General features: G+C 40.7%; 1 protein-coding gene across 3 annotated transcripts in view; it reads right to left on the reverse strand.

The window, feature by feature from the left end:
* Positions 1-16,710, reverse strand: part of LOC112144735 (A disintegrin and metalloproteinase with thrombospondin motifs 9) — a 41,254-nt gene extending 24,544 nt beyond the window's left edge. For 2 of the 3 annotated variants that reach the window (XM_024269453.2, XM_024269455.2), the window contains exons 1-22: positions 16,295-16,710; positions 15,638-16,041; positions 14,456-14,618; positions 12,290-12,621; positions 11,811-11,894; positions 11,599-11,723; positions 11,327-11,367; positions 11,130-11,235; positions 9,010-9,156; positions 8,476-8,617; positions 8,011-8,115; positions 6,759-6,904; positions 6,433-6,614; positions 6,176-6,312; positions 5,313-5,430; positions 5,066-5,161; positions 4,248-4,414; positions 4,005-4,134; positions 2,424-2,550; positions 2,131-2,341; positions 1,879-2,043; positions 1,087-1,248 (exon numbers count right to left, since the gene is read on the reverse strand). In XM_024269453.2, the coding sequence (XP_024125221.1) occupies positions 1,087-1,248; positions 1,879-2,043; positions 2,131-2,341; positions 2,424-2,550; positions 4,005-4,134; positions 4,248-4,414; positions 5,066-5,161; positions 5,313-5,430; positions 6,176-6,312; positions 6,433-6,614; positions 6,759-6,904; positions 8,011-8,115; positions 8,476-8,617; positions 9,010-9,156; positions 11,130-11,235; positions 11,327-11,367; positions 11,599-11,723; positions 11,811-11,894; positions 12,290-12,621; positions 14,456-14,618; positions 15,638-16,041; positions 16,295-16,391 (3,387 nt within the window). In that variant the 5' untranslated portion in view covers positions 16,392-16,710. The remainder of the gene's footprint in view (positions 1-1,086; positions 1,249-1,878; positions 2,044-2,130; positions 2,342-2,423; positions 2,551-4,004; positions 4,135-4,247; positions 4,415-5,065; positions 5,162-5,312; positions 5,431-6,175; positions 6,313-6,432; positions 6,615-6,758; positions 6,905-8,010; positions 8,116-8,475; positions 8,618-9,009; positions 9,157-11,129; positions 11,236-11,326; positions 11,368-11,598; positions 11,724-11,810; positions 11,895-12,289; positions 12,622-14,455; positions 14,619-15,637; positions 16,042-16,294) is intronic. The other variant, XM_024269454.2, reaches the window with a different exon arrangement.
* Between the last annotated feature and the right edge of the window lie 596 nt (positions 16,711-17,306).

Here is a 17,306-nt window from a genome sequence, read left to right on the forward strand (position 1 = left end):
ATTGCCTTCAGTGAAACAGGGTCAAACTTGTGCGGCGGCAAACTTCAGCCACTATTCCACCACGCTTCATTAAGCTGCTTCAAATACACCTTAACATGTGCACAGCCTCCGATGGGAAGCGCTAAAATATTTCACATTTTTTTGGAGTGTGGAGCTAAGCGTGTGCATGCACACACAGGGAATGCATGCATGAAGACTGCATGCAGAAAGCCTCTTTTTTTTGTAGAAATCTGTGCACAGCGTGTAGAGGAATAGGGCTCCCAGTATTGTTTTCCCGTGTTTGTTAACATGCCCTGCAGAACCGGGAGGAGAGCCAAGCTATTTGACGACTTTAGCTCATCTGAGCACTCCCCACAGTTAACATGTGGGGAGAACTCGTGAGAGAAATAACAGCAATTGTCATCTGCTGGGCTGTTTTTCATCAGTACGGTTAAAAGCATCCTCGAGAACCCGCTGGAAGGAAAACATTTTAATTTTCTAACGGCACAATCACAAGATCATTGTTTTAAAGAAAGCTTATTATCAATCTTTAGATCACTTTGTGCTTTAACTCTGAAGAAAAGAGCAATACACTTTAAACCCTTGATGCCGACTGATGCAAGTATGATCAAAAATTACCTTAATTTAGCATCTACTTGAAAGCAAAAACAAAGTGAGACTTTTTTTTACTTTTTTTATGGCTGGAAATAAATTCAGGTGTCAAGGGGTTAACATGATGCAACTATTTTACTGAATTCAACAAGTGCAGGAATAATGAAATTGCCCGTCGAGCTACAAATTAATGAAAGTTTGAATTTTCTGCATTTTCGCCAATTTGTCACTTTTTTTCCCCCCATACTTGGATGCAAATGTACTAGATTAAAACTACTCGCAAGGCCCTGCAACAGACTGGCGACCTGTCCAGGGTGAACCCCGCCTTCGCCCATCAGCAGCCGGGTTAGGCTCCGGCATCCCCGCGACCCCGACAGGGACACAGCGGTCAGGAAAATGAATGAATGAATGAATAAAACTACTCGCATAGTACCAGATTAGGCATCCCTAACATGCATTCAAACATTAGAAAAGTTCATGAAAGATCAGACTCACCTGTCCCCAGGGTCCCACTTGCCAGGATGCACACTCCTGCTGTTGGCACATCTGCACCGACTCGGGTTTAGGCGAGCCACAAAAGCGGTCATCGAGACGGTCCTCGCCAAACTGACACCAAGCTTGGCGGTGCTTGTAGCCTTTTCCGCACGTCACAAGGCACTGAAAGACATTTTTTTCACATTATACAGTTACCGTTTGTTATAATCCTCTCTGGTTTTTAGGCAGATTTTCGTGGAAAACTTATACGAAATAGGAAAAATGTATATATTTTAAATCAAATCTGAAAGTTACATTCTATAAAAAAGGCATTTTAAGGTTATTTATGAAGAAGTACTGTATTTTACAGTGGAAGTGTTTGGGCAGCGCCACATGGGAGATCTCAAACATCCCTGGAATGCAGCCCACAGTTTTGCAAGCGCCTTGCTTTACAGTATTTAAACCACGCAGCAGTTAAGCACGACTTTACCCTGCAATCATCGCTTTCACAACACTCATTTGTAGTGGATGGATGGAAGTAATTCTCTGAGACCAAGTGACTGAGACGTGCACAGTCAGCACTGGGATTTTAGACTTGATCTGATTCAAATACAAGCACATTTGTTGAAGGTAGAAACAAAAAATTATGTACATTTCTTGGATTTTTTGTATTAATACATTATAAATGGCATCAAGAATTATACAAAAATTTGGATTATTGATAGAAAATACTCTACATCAGCCTCCTTTTAGTCATATATATAAACCTGCATACGTTCAAATATACAGTATTTCCATAAATGTGAAGCTGACCTCGGACCATTCTCCAGTCTTCCACTGTGGACAGAGGAACTCATTGCAGGGTTGGATGGTTAGTTTATCCCTCTGGCTGCATTTGCTGTCATCACCCCCAGACTCGCCTGCCTTCCGACAAATTGCACCACGGTGGCGAGTGCCTCCACCACAGCTCTTGGAGCACTGCAGATTAAAAGTGTAAGCATCCCAAAAATGTACTCGTGCATAGATTTTGGGGGATTACAGGCACTCATCGTCCCACAATCATACCTCCGACCAGGGGGAGTATTCCCAGCCGCCTGGGTTACAGTCTCCATGGCAGCTCTCTTTGTCGTCAGGTTTGTGCTGGCCACTGCAGAAGCGCCCGTCAATTTTCTGTGTTTTACCATTAGCGTGGCTGATTTTGGCACAGTATATTTCCAAAGTGCGATATCCGTGGCCACACTGGGCCGTGCACTCGCTTTTACGAGCCACGTACCACCTGAGTGAGCAGAGGGACAGGACGATTTGTCAGGATGTCTCCAGGCTGACTGATTCTTTTACTGGCTTGTTTTAGTGCAAACCTGAGTTCACATTCAGTGTTGCAGGGCTCAGTGACAACAGCAGGACGGGCCGCACCGTAACACCTCTGGTCCGACACCACCACCCTGTCAGACTCTCTGCTGCACAGAATTTTCCGTTTGCGCTCTCCTGTAAGGACGCAAACAAGTTTAAACAAGAGAATGATATAATGCTTAAACACCAGAGGCCGTGACAGCAACTTTAGTTACAAACACGTTGACATGTTTATGATTATTCATGTCAGCTCTGTTTGGAAAGGCTCCAGCTTTCTGTGACCTTCAACACCATAATGTACGCAGAGATAACAATGCAGAAATTTCACTTATTTTGCTTAGTGCCTTGAAGACCCACTCCAATAAAAAAAAAAAAAAAAAAAAGTTTGGGGGTTTTTACCATGTTGTTTAGCATTTTTTTTTTCACGATGGGGGTCATATATAGAATAATTTAAGATTAAAACTGTATTTCTGAGTATTTCTTTATTCGAATTGTGATGGATCAGTAACAGAAAACGTTTGAAAAAGTGGGTTTGTGACGCAGCAACTGTGGGTGCCAGCTGCTGCGTCACAGTCGGTGCTGCAATTCTAAAGCATTCACTTACAGACAAATGCATCCATTAGCTTCTTAATTTTCCCTATCTGAGCTGCCATCTGGCAAAATAGTGTGGCTGGATAGCTCCAATATTGCTCGCTGTTTTGTTTTTGTTTTTTGCAGCGCTAATGTTAGCTTTAGTTTGTGAGGTGCTATAAGCTAGTGGAGAGACAAAGGACTGATGGAAAATTAGTGGAGCTAACTTCCGCCAACATTCCCAGCCCAGAGGCGAATTGCTAATGAGCTCTGCGGATAATACGTTTTAAATCTGTCTTTTTGATTTTGGCTGAAATTGGCTTTAAATGTGGAGATCCATAAAGTAATGGTCATTGTGAAAGAGTTGCAGTTTAAAATAGTCTAACAACACGGTTTTTGCATTTCTGATCTTGTTTTGTGCTAAACTTTAGCTAAAAAACCCACAAAATGATTCATTTGCAAGCGTGCAAGTGAAACTTTAACCACATTAAACCCCTAATGATAACTGCTATATCTATTGGTATGTGTGCATCAGTAAACACTGGCAGGTAGATAACAAAACCCTTTACTGGGTAATCAATGAACACCTGAAGTTTCCAGAATTTGCATCAGAGTGCGATGAGAGACATTACATGTCAGCTGTTTCTCCTGCTGTGGACTCAGCTTCACCCTGGAATTTTCTACAGGTTGTTCCAACAAAGCTGTGCCAAAAAGTCCAACAAAGAGATTCCCACACAGAACAAAGTGAGTCGTAACTCATCACTGGTTTTGGAGTGTACCTGCAATCCTCCTCCGCTCACCCACATCGTCCAAGCAAATCCAGTTGTGTAAGAGATATTCATTTGCCACAGCAAACTATAAAGTTCATCTATTTTCCAGATTTTATAGTCAATTTGTTCAATTGAGCCATGTTTTCCTAAATTTTCCTTGTATTTTTCAATCCATCTTTAAGCTATACTCGCACAAATCATTGGTGACCCAAAGTCTGAACGTGCCAACCACATGTTCCTCCCCCTCACCTTGGCAGAGATGACTGCACTCCTGCCAGGGCCCATAAGCATCCCAGAAGAACTGCTGGGGGCGATCTTCAATGGGAATGTTAAAAGAGTACCTGACATTCGGGTTATAAAGGTTCCCGACCGACAGCACCTGGGAAAAAGGCAGGCAATCAGATCAAATAAGGAGGACAACAATACACACTGACATAGGGGACTTTAAGTCTGCGCTTTGCAACATTGGCTGTCGTCGCAATTTTCCCTTACCTGGATAATGACCTCCTCTTCAATGCGGTCAGTGCAGTTGATCCTTTCAATAACATGGTCAGAGCCGCTGTATTCTATGACAGTGTTTCCCACTTTGATTTCCCTTTTGAACATGCTCACCACAAATTCTCCGTTAAGCAGGAATTCTCCACGGCTGTTTGAAACGGCTACAAAGAGACAAAAGTCATTTAGAGAATAATTGATGATAGATCTTAGGATCCAACCAGCAGCTATCAGCACAATAACCTAACATTGCCTACAAGAGGAAGCTCAGAATCTCAGTGGACAGCTTCTTTTTTTTTTTTCTTTTCTTTTTTTTTTACAGGAAGGCAGACGCAGCAAGCAGAAGTAAAGTCTCAGTGTGCTAAAATAATCCTCTATTCCTGAAGAAGTCCCAACTAGGGGCATCCTGCTCTGTTCAGAAAACATTCTTCTGCACCTTTTCAGTCTAATGCGATTATGGGACTGACTTCCTGCCCATTCTTGCCTCCCCATTTCACACAATTAATCTGAGAAGTTTGAGGTCTTGAAAAGGGATTTCTGGATGCACTAACAAACAGAAAAAGACTTCACAACAACAAATAAATAAAATCTACTTGAGGTAAGAAAAATATTTAAATTACACAATTCTAGGATAATGAATGACATTTGAGAAAATATTTTCTGCCTCTAATTATAAAATGTCCTAAAATGTTCAATAATTTCGGCCCAACGAGGCTTTAACCACAATAAAGACTGTATTAAAACATCTACAGTGGTGCATTGTGATGCAATTTGCATCATGCACCATAAATTCTGCCCCCGTGCAGTTATCCTACCGAGGTAGTTGTCATCGTCCGATTTCCCTGAGTAGCTGTGTTGACGCACATCTATGTTTGTAGCACCACTGGGTATTCGCACCACTTCATTATAGCCTGTAAATGACAAGATGACAAGTGTTCAGGTCCTTTGCCTGCCAAGCTTGTTTATATTAGCTCTCTTTTTCCATATCCCGCGTACAGATGTGTTGAAATAACATATCAGTAAAGGAAAGGAGATGATAGGATGATGAAAGGAATTACTAACCATAGCGTACAATGTTAAAGGTGTCTGCAACAGTTTTGCAAGAGGAGTTGTCCCCCCCACAAACGCCACACTTGTCCCTCCTGGCTTTGGAGTTCAGAACATGATCGCAGCCTGCTTGCTGCTCAGAAGAAATGTAAGTAGAAAGCAAAAAAAAGTAAAGACTGGTCATATTGTTATGGTTTACAGTCTTGTGTAGATGTTTCCCTAACAAGTTTCAATTGGTTTTGACTTTATTGTCATGTTATATATATATACATATATATAAAATAATTATGTAATTATTATCAGGCTTTTTTTAGGAGTTCTTCCTTACTGGGAGGGAGGGTCTAAGGACTAGGATGACCAGTTTTATGACTGACCTTCTGCATCTGTAAAACTACTGGCATGAAGCCCAAAGAGGCAATTGTTTTGTGGATTTTGGGCTATCTAAATAAGATTTAATTAAGGTTTATATATATATATATATATATATATATATAAATTGATTCAATTCAATTTTGTGTATGTATAGATAGAAAAAGATTCCTAATTCATTCACATGTCATATGTATATATATATACTGTATATATATATATATATATATAGTATATGCTTATCAATGAATAAGGAATCTCTATTTATCTATATATGAACAATATATTTATTTATATAATATTCATGTATACACAGTATATATATATACACTATATAGATAGAAATTCAAATAAATAGTCAAAAAACATTAAGAAAGGGTACATTATGCCGTAAGTAAGAATTAAATTTGTCATTATGTCACTATTTATGTCAATGTTAGCTTTTTTCTTCGTTAATAATATTTATTTTTTCATCCTAAGAGACATTGTAGTAGAATATATTAGCTCACCCTGCACAAGCCCTGCACACAGATGTCGTTGGTATCGGGCCCACATGGCGTCCCATCGGTGACCCTGTCCCTGAGCTGATAGTAGGCTGTGCTGCCTGCTGCCCTGCAGAAAAGCTTACACCTGTCCTTCATCAGGACTGACAACACAGACAAAACAAAGACAATTCTTAAAACCAGCTAAAGTCAGTGCAGGTTTGCACCACGTCTGTTTTTCATTTATAAGAGGAATAAAGGAGGGACTGAAGAGAGAAACTCACTTCCGCTGTACTTGGGTACCCAGCGAACATTAGGAGGTAGACCGTTAATGTTGAAATGCCTGCCATCAAATGCAGCACACTGTTCCTCCCTGAAGTCTTTCTTTTGTTTGGAGCAGGGCTCAGAGTTACAAGATCGAAACTTCATCCGGCGACCAACACAATACATTCCTCCATTCCTGGGCCTGAAACAGGAGGCAAGAAGGTCATTAATCAGTTTGATTTGATAAACTCTTGTACGGGAAAGAATCCCTTTAAGGAGTTTGGCAGCTGAGATTGAGACACAATCCAGCAAGCATGCATGACAAAAAAAGACTCGGACTCCTTACACAGGTCGATTGCATTCACGCACGGCAATCTTTATCCCGCCACCGCATGTTCGCGAACAGGTGCCAAAAGGACTCCAAACTCCCCAAGCTCCCTCCACAGGTGTGGTGTCATGCTCTTTGGCGATGCATAAGCCGTGCTTGCAGTGCTGCAGAAGGGACAGTCATTGAATGTAGAGACTGTGTGCATACTGTAAGGTCAGATACAGTTCCTGCTATCAGGACAACTGTTAAAAACTTCAGAATTGTAGAACAAAGAAGGCACAGCTGGGGAGAAGTGTCAATGAAACGGCACCTATTAATTTTACAAGATGTCTGTTCCTATACGAACAGTTTCCTCGTCTTACACGTTTGATTGGTAAAGTCTGCTGTGATACTAGAACCTCGTGCTTTTCGGCTGAAGCTCGTTTCAAAACAAATTCAAACAGGACAAAGCGCAGTTCATTGGATAACCACAAGGAGCTTGTGAGCCAATTAGAATTATTCCAGATTACTTTGGTGTTAAGTGGTCACACATTATAACAAGAGTAACTTAAAATGTGCAGTCTTGTCTTCATGGTTAAGAGTAAGCAGCTGTTGAAGTTAATTGTTGTGAATCTTATTGTTTTGACTCATACTTGAGCACCATATGGTCACAAGTGTGCTTTTTTTTATTAACAAAAGACTAAGAAATGGTGGCTCCCTTAACATCCTGATAGCTGTCAGACTTGTTTAACCTGTTTTTTGGTCCATTTTGGAAAGACCAGAGACATTTCTGGTAAAGATACAGTATTAACCAAGAAGTTAAAAATTGGAATTAAAGCATGTTAACAAACCTGAACTCACCTCTCATTTATAGCTTTAACATGTGACATAGTATGAGAGATCAGTTTAAACAAAATGAAAATTGTCTAAAAGGAAACGTTCAATCAGGTGTGGTAAGCTGATTTGTCATTAGCATTAAATGTTAAATTGTGTTGTTTTCATGTCCGTGTTCATCACCGTGACTTATCTTACTGCTATGAACAAGGAGTCAAGCTGGCAGAGGGTCACAATTCACAATGATGATGCAAGAGCAGGAAACTTCACTAAAAATAAATGACATTTTTAACAAATTGTGTACCAACGCACAGGGGTTTACATGAACACTCTTCTGAGAGACACAGGGAGGAGTTTATTTAACCTCATCTAATTAGTGGCTAAGCTAGTAAGGAACCTTTCACACCCTTTTTATACACATAAAAATAAATGTATCTTTAATGTAACAGTAACTTACATTTCCAGGTGAACAGTCAGTGCCGTCCGCCCATGGCATGTGCTGTGTCCTGCAGCCGCGCTGAGCACCCTCTGGACTGGTGCACCACAGCCTCCGACACTGAGTCTGCCAGGCACACACAAGCACAATATATATTGGTGCCAATAATGGATGAAGACTTATAAAAAAAAATCTGTAAATAACACAAAACTACCTAATTTTTTTACTGATTTGAGTGAAAAATTTGATCAACATTTATGGCTTTTTTATCTTATCAAAAAAGAAAACCCTAAATATTACAGTTATCAAGAAACATAAATTAAATCTTTGGACCCAAACGTTTAACAACTGTGGTCATCTGAAAAGAATTCCAAAAATAAGTTGAAATGCTTCACGTTTAGCAGAGAAACTTGCCATCATGACTCGAGAGGCTTCCCCCGCACTTGAAACACAACAGTTCAATCCATCACTCTTGACTCCACTCACCATGTAAGGGCACACCTGCGTTCCCGGCCCAAATATCAATTCACACTGTTTGTTGACACTGTAAATTTGTCCAGGCAGCTGCTGCGAGAGTGCATACGGCCTGGAGACGGGCTCGTCCAGCAAGCACTCACCATATCCTGTGCTGTTGAGAAACAAAAATAAAATGATAAACGACAAAAAGAGAAAGACAGGAAACACAGACACAAAGCAGTACAATAGAAGTACTCAATAGTCTGTGTATGAACTGACTTTTAATAAATTGGATTTCTTTAGAGGGACGATATTATGACCCCATAGCTTGAGGAGAAGAATATTTGTGGAATTAATTGGATTTCTCTGACCAAATATTCCATTTGTTTTTAAATAGTTAAGGGCTATTAATAATGAATAGACAAAAAAACCATCAAGGTCTAATTATTTTAGAATTTGACTCCTTTAACTGTAAATGGAGAGCTTAAAAGATGATGGCAGCAAAACCCTTAAAGTTTCAAGTAACATTTGACAAGAACTGCAGAGAAAACTAGTGCAACTTACTCAAGGAACTCTGTGATGTACTTCCTGCTACATTTGGACCACATCCAAGGGTTGGTGTTGTAGTTGAGAGTAGGAGCCATCACATGCTGCTGGATCTTAACTCCATCTTCCTTACATTTCTTACTGTCATCATGGGGCATGTTGAACCTAATACGGAAAATAAAAAGACAAAATGAAGAAAAGCCTCCAAGCAAAAGCGTGTCACCTTACTATTATTTGTGACTGCTTCCTGGTATCTAATCATTTCCCCAACAAAACATTGATGCTAAACGTGAATATTTGCCACTACCACCACAATCTATTGTGTGACATTCGATGAAGGAGGCAGAACATTGCAATGCAGAACACAGAGTGATATAGAATCCCTTAGGAGTTTCTGTGATGAGTAAAGGTGATGCCCATTAACGGCATGCAGACAACAATCTCAACGAACAACAACAGGGAGCTTTGTCTGTGAACAGTCATTAAGCACACCTTTACAGGCTGGTAAGGGTAAACGAGGACAAGTTGAACAATCTATTTTATTTTAACTCCTTTTGTTCTCAACACACATTCTACAATCAAACTTTAAAGTAAATAAGAAACATAAAGATGTAATAAAGAAGCATAAGGTGCAAGTGTGTGAGTTCATCCAATCAAAGCTCTTCCTTAGGAGAATATTTTTCTAAATTGCTTTCTGCTCTTCACAGCAAATACTCCAAGATCGAACATTGAGGTATTTTTTTTTATTTTCAATCTAAATTAAATTTAGAAAACATGCTTTTTACAACCCCAAAAGATAGTTTTTCAGCTTGTAAATTTGTTCTTCCTAAAGTTGATAAGTTATATGTCTTTACTAAATATAAACTAAATGACTTTTTCCCCTTTGTAATATAATGCAAATATTTAACAGATGATAGCTTAAAATTCCCAAATCTATTAGATCAGTTGACACAATTTTTAATCTAATTTTGCTCTGAGTTTTTTTATTCTATGATCACAAAAGGATCTGCCTTATTGCCTAATAACAAAACATTGTTTTTGGTTTGTTTATTTATGCATATATATATATATTGTAGTGGTTGTTGGATCCATAAGATGACACATTTTTAAACAAATATATGAGAAATGTTATGTATCAGCAACGTATTGTTTTCCTTTGCTGGCAGCATTTTTAAAATTTTGGGGACAGAACAATATAAAGAGGACTTTTTTCACCATGACACCCCACATCTTTGGAAGAACATTAAATTAATGTCCACCTTTTCTATTTGATTAAAGTAATTCAACTTTTGCTTATAGTGACGCCTTTTTAATAGTAGTTTCATGTATTTGGTATTACTTATTCATAACGCCTTGTTTCTAAAAGTTTTACCAAAAGTTAAGCAACATTCACCCCACCCTCTTAACCAGACACTTCATATACACAGTCTGTGTAAATGCGTGTAAATGTGTTTTTTGAGCTTCCAAGTTCAAAACTCTCATGTTTACGCATCACTATGCACATTTTAAGACCCTTTTTGGGCTTTACATACAAAAAAACGCAGCCATTGAAAGCATGTTGAAAGCTAAACCAAGTTGAACTTTGACCAATCAGAGACTTGGATTTAGTAATTAGATATGGATGGCGTCCTTTTTAATTCAAGGAAGTGCCAACCATTTGAAAAAAGATCCCGGAAGAGAAATTAATAATTATTGTTTTTCATATTACAAGACTCAAAGTCTTTCATATATCGGAATAGAGCTGTAAAATAAAAAGCCTGGAGCGAGATTTGAGAGATTTGTATCACTTTAACATTTCACATCAACTGTAAGTGACAACGATGATCAAGTAAACAAGAGAAAAAGATAAAGAACCCCCTCCCTGCTTGCTTAGTGTGAACACCATGGGCTACATGGATTCACATTCTCTGTGCCTCTATGGCTTTAGTTGGTTCCTTATTGACTAAGAATAGCATTGTTGATGTCTTCCATATACATGCACGTGTATGTGAGAGTGTGTGTGTCTTGTTGGTCGTGTCTGTTTTCCTGATTGAGTGGATTGAACATGTGTTGAAGGTGCTTAACAGATAGAAAGCAGAGAAAGTAAAAAGGAAATGGTAAGAAAAACTCAACGAAACCGAAACCATCACAACACGTACACATGGCCGAGTTCGTGGGCAATGGTGAAGGCAGTGCTCAGTCCATTGTCCTCGCTGATGCTGCAGCTCCTGTATGGATCACACACCGTCCCCAGCTCTGCAAGCCCTAAGTTACAAGACAGTCACTTCATTTTCCCTAAAGAAAAGAAATCCCATTTTGTTTTCTTTTTATACCCAAATTGCTTGTAATCACTTACCAAGTGTGTCACACTTATCTCTGGCTCTGCAGATGTCCTGCCTGTGGTGAAGATGAAGATAGCAGGTGAGGATCAGTGGCACAGCTTAAAAGAACACTTCCCCAAACTCTTTTGGTTTTCATCTGGATCACATCTGAGTCTGTGATCAACCTCGCTTTTTTTTTCCTTCTTCTATACTTATCTACTTGAGTGGATATTTGGATGTTTCAAAGACTTAAAAGACTTTTTGAAGTGTGCCGTATGCAGGACGAAACCAGATATTTTCCTTGCACCTGGTGATAAGGATGGCAGTGTCGTGATGGGAGTGGTGGCTATCATCCAGCATGTTCTGGCTCTGCTGCCAGATGCAGAAATTCTTCAAAGTTGTCTGTGCATTGAATGAAATGACCGGACCCTCCTAAAAAATGAAAACAAATTTAAAAAAATCACAATTTTAAAAGCAGATCCAGCAAATAAATATGTATACATTTGTAATCATTATTACCTGCTCGTTGTTTATAATCACTAGCTTAACAATCACAATGTTGATCAGGTTGCCGATGCTGGGGTCCTTGTAGATGGAAGAAACCTGAATAAAGATTTTTAAATTATGATTAAAAAGGGAAGATGACTAAAATGTCTGCACAAACAGCACATAGGTCATCTTAGCCTCCCTCTGAGGACCACCAAACTCAGAAGCCAGTATTTGAAGTGGCTGGGAGTATGTGGTCTTTGTGACATACCTGAGCTTATTTTTGAACATATATCAAAGCTGTCAGACAGATTCTCCCCAAAAAATGGCTTCTCTTACCCCTGGCCTCTTGAAAGAGCTGTTTACCCCTGCCCTGAGCTGCCCTTTTCCCTACCCAACCCTGCTCAAAAACCTCGCCGACCTGCAGTGCAAATAGCAGAGCGGAGCAGGTACATCTGGATGTGTGCAGGCGCTCACGTTACCCCGCACGCCGCCCAAAACCAAACACTTACTATAGACATCAGTGTGAGAATGTAGTGCTGTAGGTTGCTGCCATGATGCTCCACCATTTTGCTGTCGGCCACCACCATTACTTCAACAAAGCGTGGGTAGGAGAGGAAGCGCTTTGATCTCCTGTGAGGTCCTGAGTCACCACTGCTATCATTTGACGGTCTAGTGCTGGCGTGCTCTGATCTGAGCAAAGCATTCCCGGCCATGCCGGCGCTCAGTGACTCCAGGTCACTGAGTATGCCGGCTCTGACCACAGGGGCTGCGCGGAGAGCAGTGGAGGCTCCAGCCGCCGAGCCCCTCTTCAGTCTCTGTACCTTTTGTCTGTGTTTGTCTCCTAGAATGAGAAGCCAGAGGGAAGAGAGTAAATATACACACAGGCAGAAGCACATTCAATCAAAACAGTATAGCCCCATGTTGGTCATGTGTAGGATGTGGCTACGGCTGAGCTAAATTGTGGTTTCTGGACTTAAAGATATAGGTCGATGTGGTGGGTTGGCTGTATGGAAGAAGGCAGAGTTAGTTGCCTTTTTCTGCTATGTTTATTGCTTCTCAAGAAGCAGATAATTTACTGAAACTGTCCTTTTTTTCTGTACCAGTTTGAAAGGATGGGGGTAGGAAGGAGGCAGAGTTCAGACGAGGTAACAAAAAAGCCTTCACCAAAGGAAAACCAAGCTAAACAGCAAAAATATTACAAATATATATATATATTTTAAAGCAGGCTGGTATTAAGAAAGAAAAGTGGGTTAAACCAGTGATATGTTGATTATTGGTCAAAGAAATTGGAACATAAAGTGCTAGAAACTAACCAGTTGTTGCAGTTTTGATTTTTTTTATTTAACTTAAAGTTTAGGACAATTTTTGAGATTGACACATAAAAAACGGCATATGAGCTTAAAATAGTTTGGCTGAACCTTGGCCAACTTTCAGCACACAATATGAGGCTTTAAAAAAGAAACAGGAAACTCCAAGATATCCCTGAGAATCCTTTTGTATAAGTACAAGTAAAATGTTTTTTTAACTGTTCACAAGAAGTTTTAATATAAAATTTCAATGCAAATGTTGCTGGTAAAATTATTTAAAAAATAAAGCTAGAGCATTTTTACACAACGGAAATAAAACTTCAGAAACAAAAAACTCTTGATACCATATATTTTGCATGAATAGACTTTTATGCAACAGGGAATCACTCCAGTCCCCTTAAATGAATGTTTCCACAAGCAATGTTTACACTCATCCTCACACAGGCTTCATTGTGAAATCAAAGGAGAACACACAAACATTTCCATACACGAGCGGGAGCAAACATCTGCAGAGGAATCCCAGACAGACAAAAGAGAAAACATTTCCACATTTATTTTCTTGCCTTTGATTATTTGAAAGCTTCACGTTGGCATAACTTTGCTATTACACAGTTTACTCTACATGCTCATAGCAGTTGGTCCAGCTCTATTATCAAGAGGAAGTACAAGAGTCAACAGGAAGTTCAGCCAGTAAACTGAGATGGGATGAGACAAGGGTGAACTTCTAAATGATTTTTCCTGTGTGAGAGCCGTACGACTTCGTCACTACTGTGCTGCACGTGCTGCACACACTCTGACGTGATCTCGGCGCTTGAATCGTACTTTTATTGTAATTCAGACACTAAATTGCAGCACAATCAATGACTAATGTTTAAAAGTTATTAATGTATCTATTATTAAAGAACTATTTAATGAAATGTGATGCAAAAAGAAAAAAAAGCCCAGATGTAACCAAAGGTTAATCTTCCATTAATGAAGACCATTACTGTAGCAGTTTGATAAGCTGGGCTGCTGTTACATAATCAGCTCAAACTGATAGGAGAGACTGTATGAGCGATTCAGCGATTACACCAGATTACGTCCGTGGGAACTAAGGGAAGGGCTGCGTGCACTTACAGACACATGGCAAACTCCCTGCTCAGAAAGCGAACATTTGCCATGAAAGTGCTTCCATGCACATCCAGACACACACTGCTACACACTGGGAGGTCCGTGCTCTGAGGCTGCAGAGGGGTGACTGGAGCAGCCATATGTAGGTCAGCTGAGCGGACGCATAAAACCCCTCTCTCACTGCAAATACGTTTATCCAAGTATTTTCATCCAGTTTTGTCTATATTTTAAAATGTACATCTTAGAGAAGAGACAAACCTGAAGTGTCGCAGGCTGAGGTATTCCCAGATGTTTGTTTCTTGGACGCACGTTTCTTGTATACGATATGAGGTTTTGTGTGTTCCTCTTCATAGTGTTCCCCTTGGTAGCTGTGTAGGGGCTCCACAAAAAACTCTCCATCTGGAGATCGAAAAGTGCCAAGCTGGAAAGCAGAGCACAACCACAGCAGTTATGCACTCCATCAGATTAGCCCCCTCTGACTTAAAGTCTCTTTTACATTGAAACTGAAATTTCATCAAAAAAAAAGCTCATAAAGCAAAGCGATGACAAAGTTTCCTCCACATGAATGTTACTGTGCGTTTAGGTGTAACCCCAAAAAGCGGACGGAAAGGGAATCAAAGGAGAACTAAGATGCCTATCAGGAAAACACCAAAGTGTATGTTACACAAGGAACATTTGAGCATGACTCTTTAACTGTGGAGGTCTGTGAAATGCAGATAAGGTGCGTGCCAAGCCATGCACACTTCATTTAAGGCACATCGGCATCACTAAGCTTCAAGGTTTCTCTTTTTGGTCAATATCTTTTTTATGATCTATAACACAGTACGAGGGCTATTAGTGCGCGTTGCAGCTTTGCAGGAGATCCATCATAAATACTTATTTAGGTTCTATAAAAGTTTGTTGAAAAGATTTACAAAGAGCTTTTCTTCAGACGTGAGAGTCAGCGCGCAGGGCTTTCTATGAATAAACTCTTCAGCGCTCCTCTGAGCTCTCTCCAAAACTATTGCTCCACCAGGATTTGGTTGGATGGCTCCGTGATGACGTCAGTGCCCCTCGTAGAGCAGCTGTACTGGCGTGCGTAAATACGTCACCGTGCACCGGGAGAAAAATTGGAGAGCGGGGAGACTTTTCGTTCAGTGATGACAAATGATTATAGATCTCTTTTTTTATAATAATGTTTTAGTGGTGCATTTTTTCTATAATTAATATAAATAAAACGTTTTTCTTCTGAAATGATATTTTTGCGAAATAAACGCAGGAAAACTTAAAAAAATACGCACAACGGAATTGTTAGGATTTGGATGCAGTTTAGTAAAGTTTGAAACAAAAATTGAAATTAAATATTGCTGCATCAGTTTAAGCCCATGAAAAGCAAAATGCACCCCAAACCCATAACATGAAATTACGCATGGCGAGTTTGGATCGTGCGTAAAAACTCACCAGTCCGGAGCACAAACTGATGACTGCGGCGTGTTGTGAATGTGCATTTACATGCCCTTTATAGAAACAGTGCCTCAACTCCGTGTCCTCCTCCTCCACCTCCTCTGCTCCCGCATCCACTCCAAAACCTGTAGCGTTATCCCCTTTGGCAACTCCGAGTATCGTCACAGTGTACAGAGGTGCGATAAATCCCGCATCCACCGTGAGGTTGAGGTGATAGTTTTGTCCGAAAGCTGTTATCCTGTAGTGGACATTTGACGAGGCCCAGTGGTCCGTGGCGTTGGCGCTCCCCTCGTCCAAGCTCCGTCTTTTCCTTTTGAAGTGCACGCTGGTTGGAAACTTGTCACCGGTTTCATTTACGCGCACCGGGGTCACAATCTCGTACGCGCCCAGCTCCTCTTTAGCTGCGGAGCAGGCACAAAAATGACATACAGTTAAAAAGGGGGAAACAAGAAAGAGAAAAGTGTCAAGTGTTAGATCTTCATCTTTTTTAACAGCACTTGAGGGGTAAAAAGACTGCAATGACTGAGAGACTGCGAGTCATGTGCTTGGAAGAACTGGAAACTCATTCATTCTTTGCCTCCAGGGTAAGAAAATAACCTTTAAAAAGGGAGGGGGTGAAAGAAGCGCAGAAGTTGACAGAAAGGCATGCTTTACCTGTGCTTGAACTCAAAAACAGTCTCCCTGTAAAGGCAACTACATTCAATAAATCCGGGAAAAGTAGGAACCCCAAGCCCAAGTAGAGCACATGCATGATTGTCCACGTTCAGAGGAGAGAGGCAGCCTGTGCTCCTGTAGTAATGCTGTGTTCCTGCGGTCACTCCGGACTTTCCGCCTCCGGTCCCGCCTGCCACATCCAATCGGATTATCCTCGACTCCTGAGTAGATGGTCTCTGGCCGGTGAGCAACGCTGCCGGGACGTGAGCGCTTCGCGGATTCCCTGACAAACATGCATAGTGCACAGAGTGGACAGGCTGCTGCAGCATTCAACTGCGAGCTCCGCTAACCCGTGAACTCTCCCCTGCGAGGGGCGGGATCATCTCTGCAAGGTACTCTGCTGCAGAAAGCCCACTTCCGTTACGCACCACTGTGACACTTGGCAAAAAGCACCAAAAAAGGGGGGGTGACTGCGCACGCGCAAACGCACACCCCGATAGATCATATAATATGATTTTGTAACTTTAAGTTGGGGTGGTTAGAAGTGCAGTAAAGTAGATCAGGGACCATGGAAGTGAGGTGGGGCCCATATAGGAAATGCCTGCCCTGGGGCCACAGAGATAATGTGGGCATGGCTGTGTGCTTAGAAGTTTATGGGATCACAGGGTGGCAAAATTCAATGTGGCATGCCATAACGCCACATACAGTAGTGATGTGAGGTCTTAGGTGGACCCCGCCGAAGAGCCGTGTGATGATACTGACAATAATGGCTTTAAGGGCTGAGTCCCCACAGGAGAACAATGCATGGAAGTCTTTGTGATCTTGTGGAGCAGAGGATCAAAGAGTTGTCTGTGCCGTCTGCCCATATCTCATTCATGCCACCCGTCCAAAAAGAGAAGAAGAAATAATATGAGCAGATACAATCAGAAAACATTTTTTTTTATTTTGCAGATCTAAAAAAGTTCTGTAATTTAAGTCATTGTAATGTAATACAAAGTAAGGTACATGTAAA

This window comes from Oryzias melastigma, linkage group LG5 (genome assembly GCF_002922805.2).
Source record: "Oryzias melastigma strain HK-1 linkage group LG5, ASM292280v2, whole genome shotgun sequence".
NCBI lineage: Eukaryota > Metazoa > Chordata > Actinopteri > Beloniformes > Adrianichthyidae > Oryzias > Oryzias melastigma.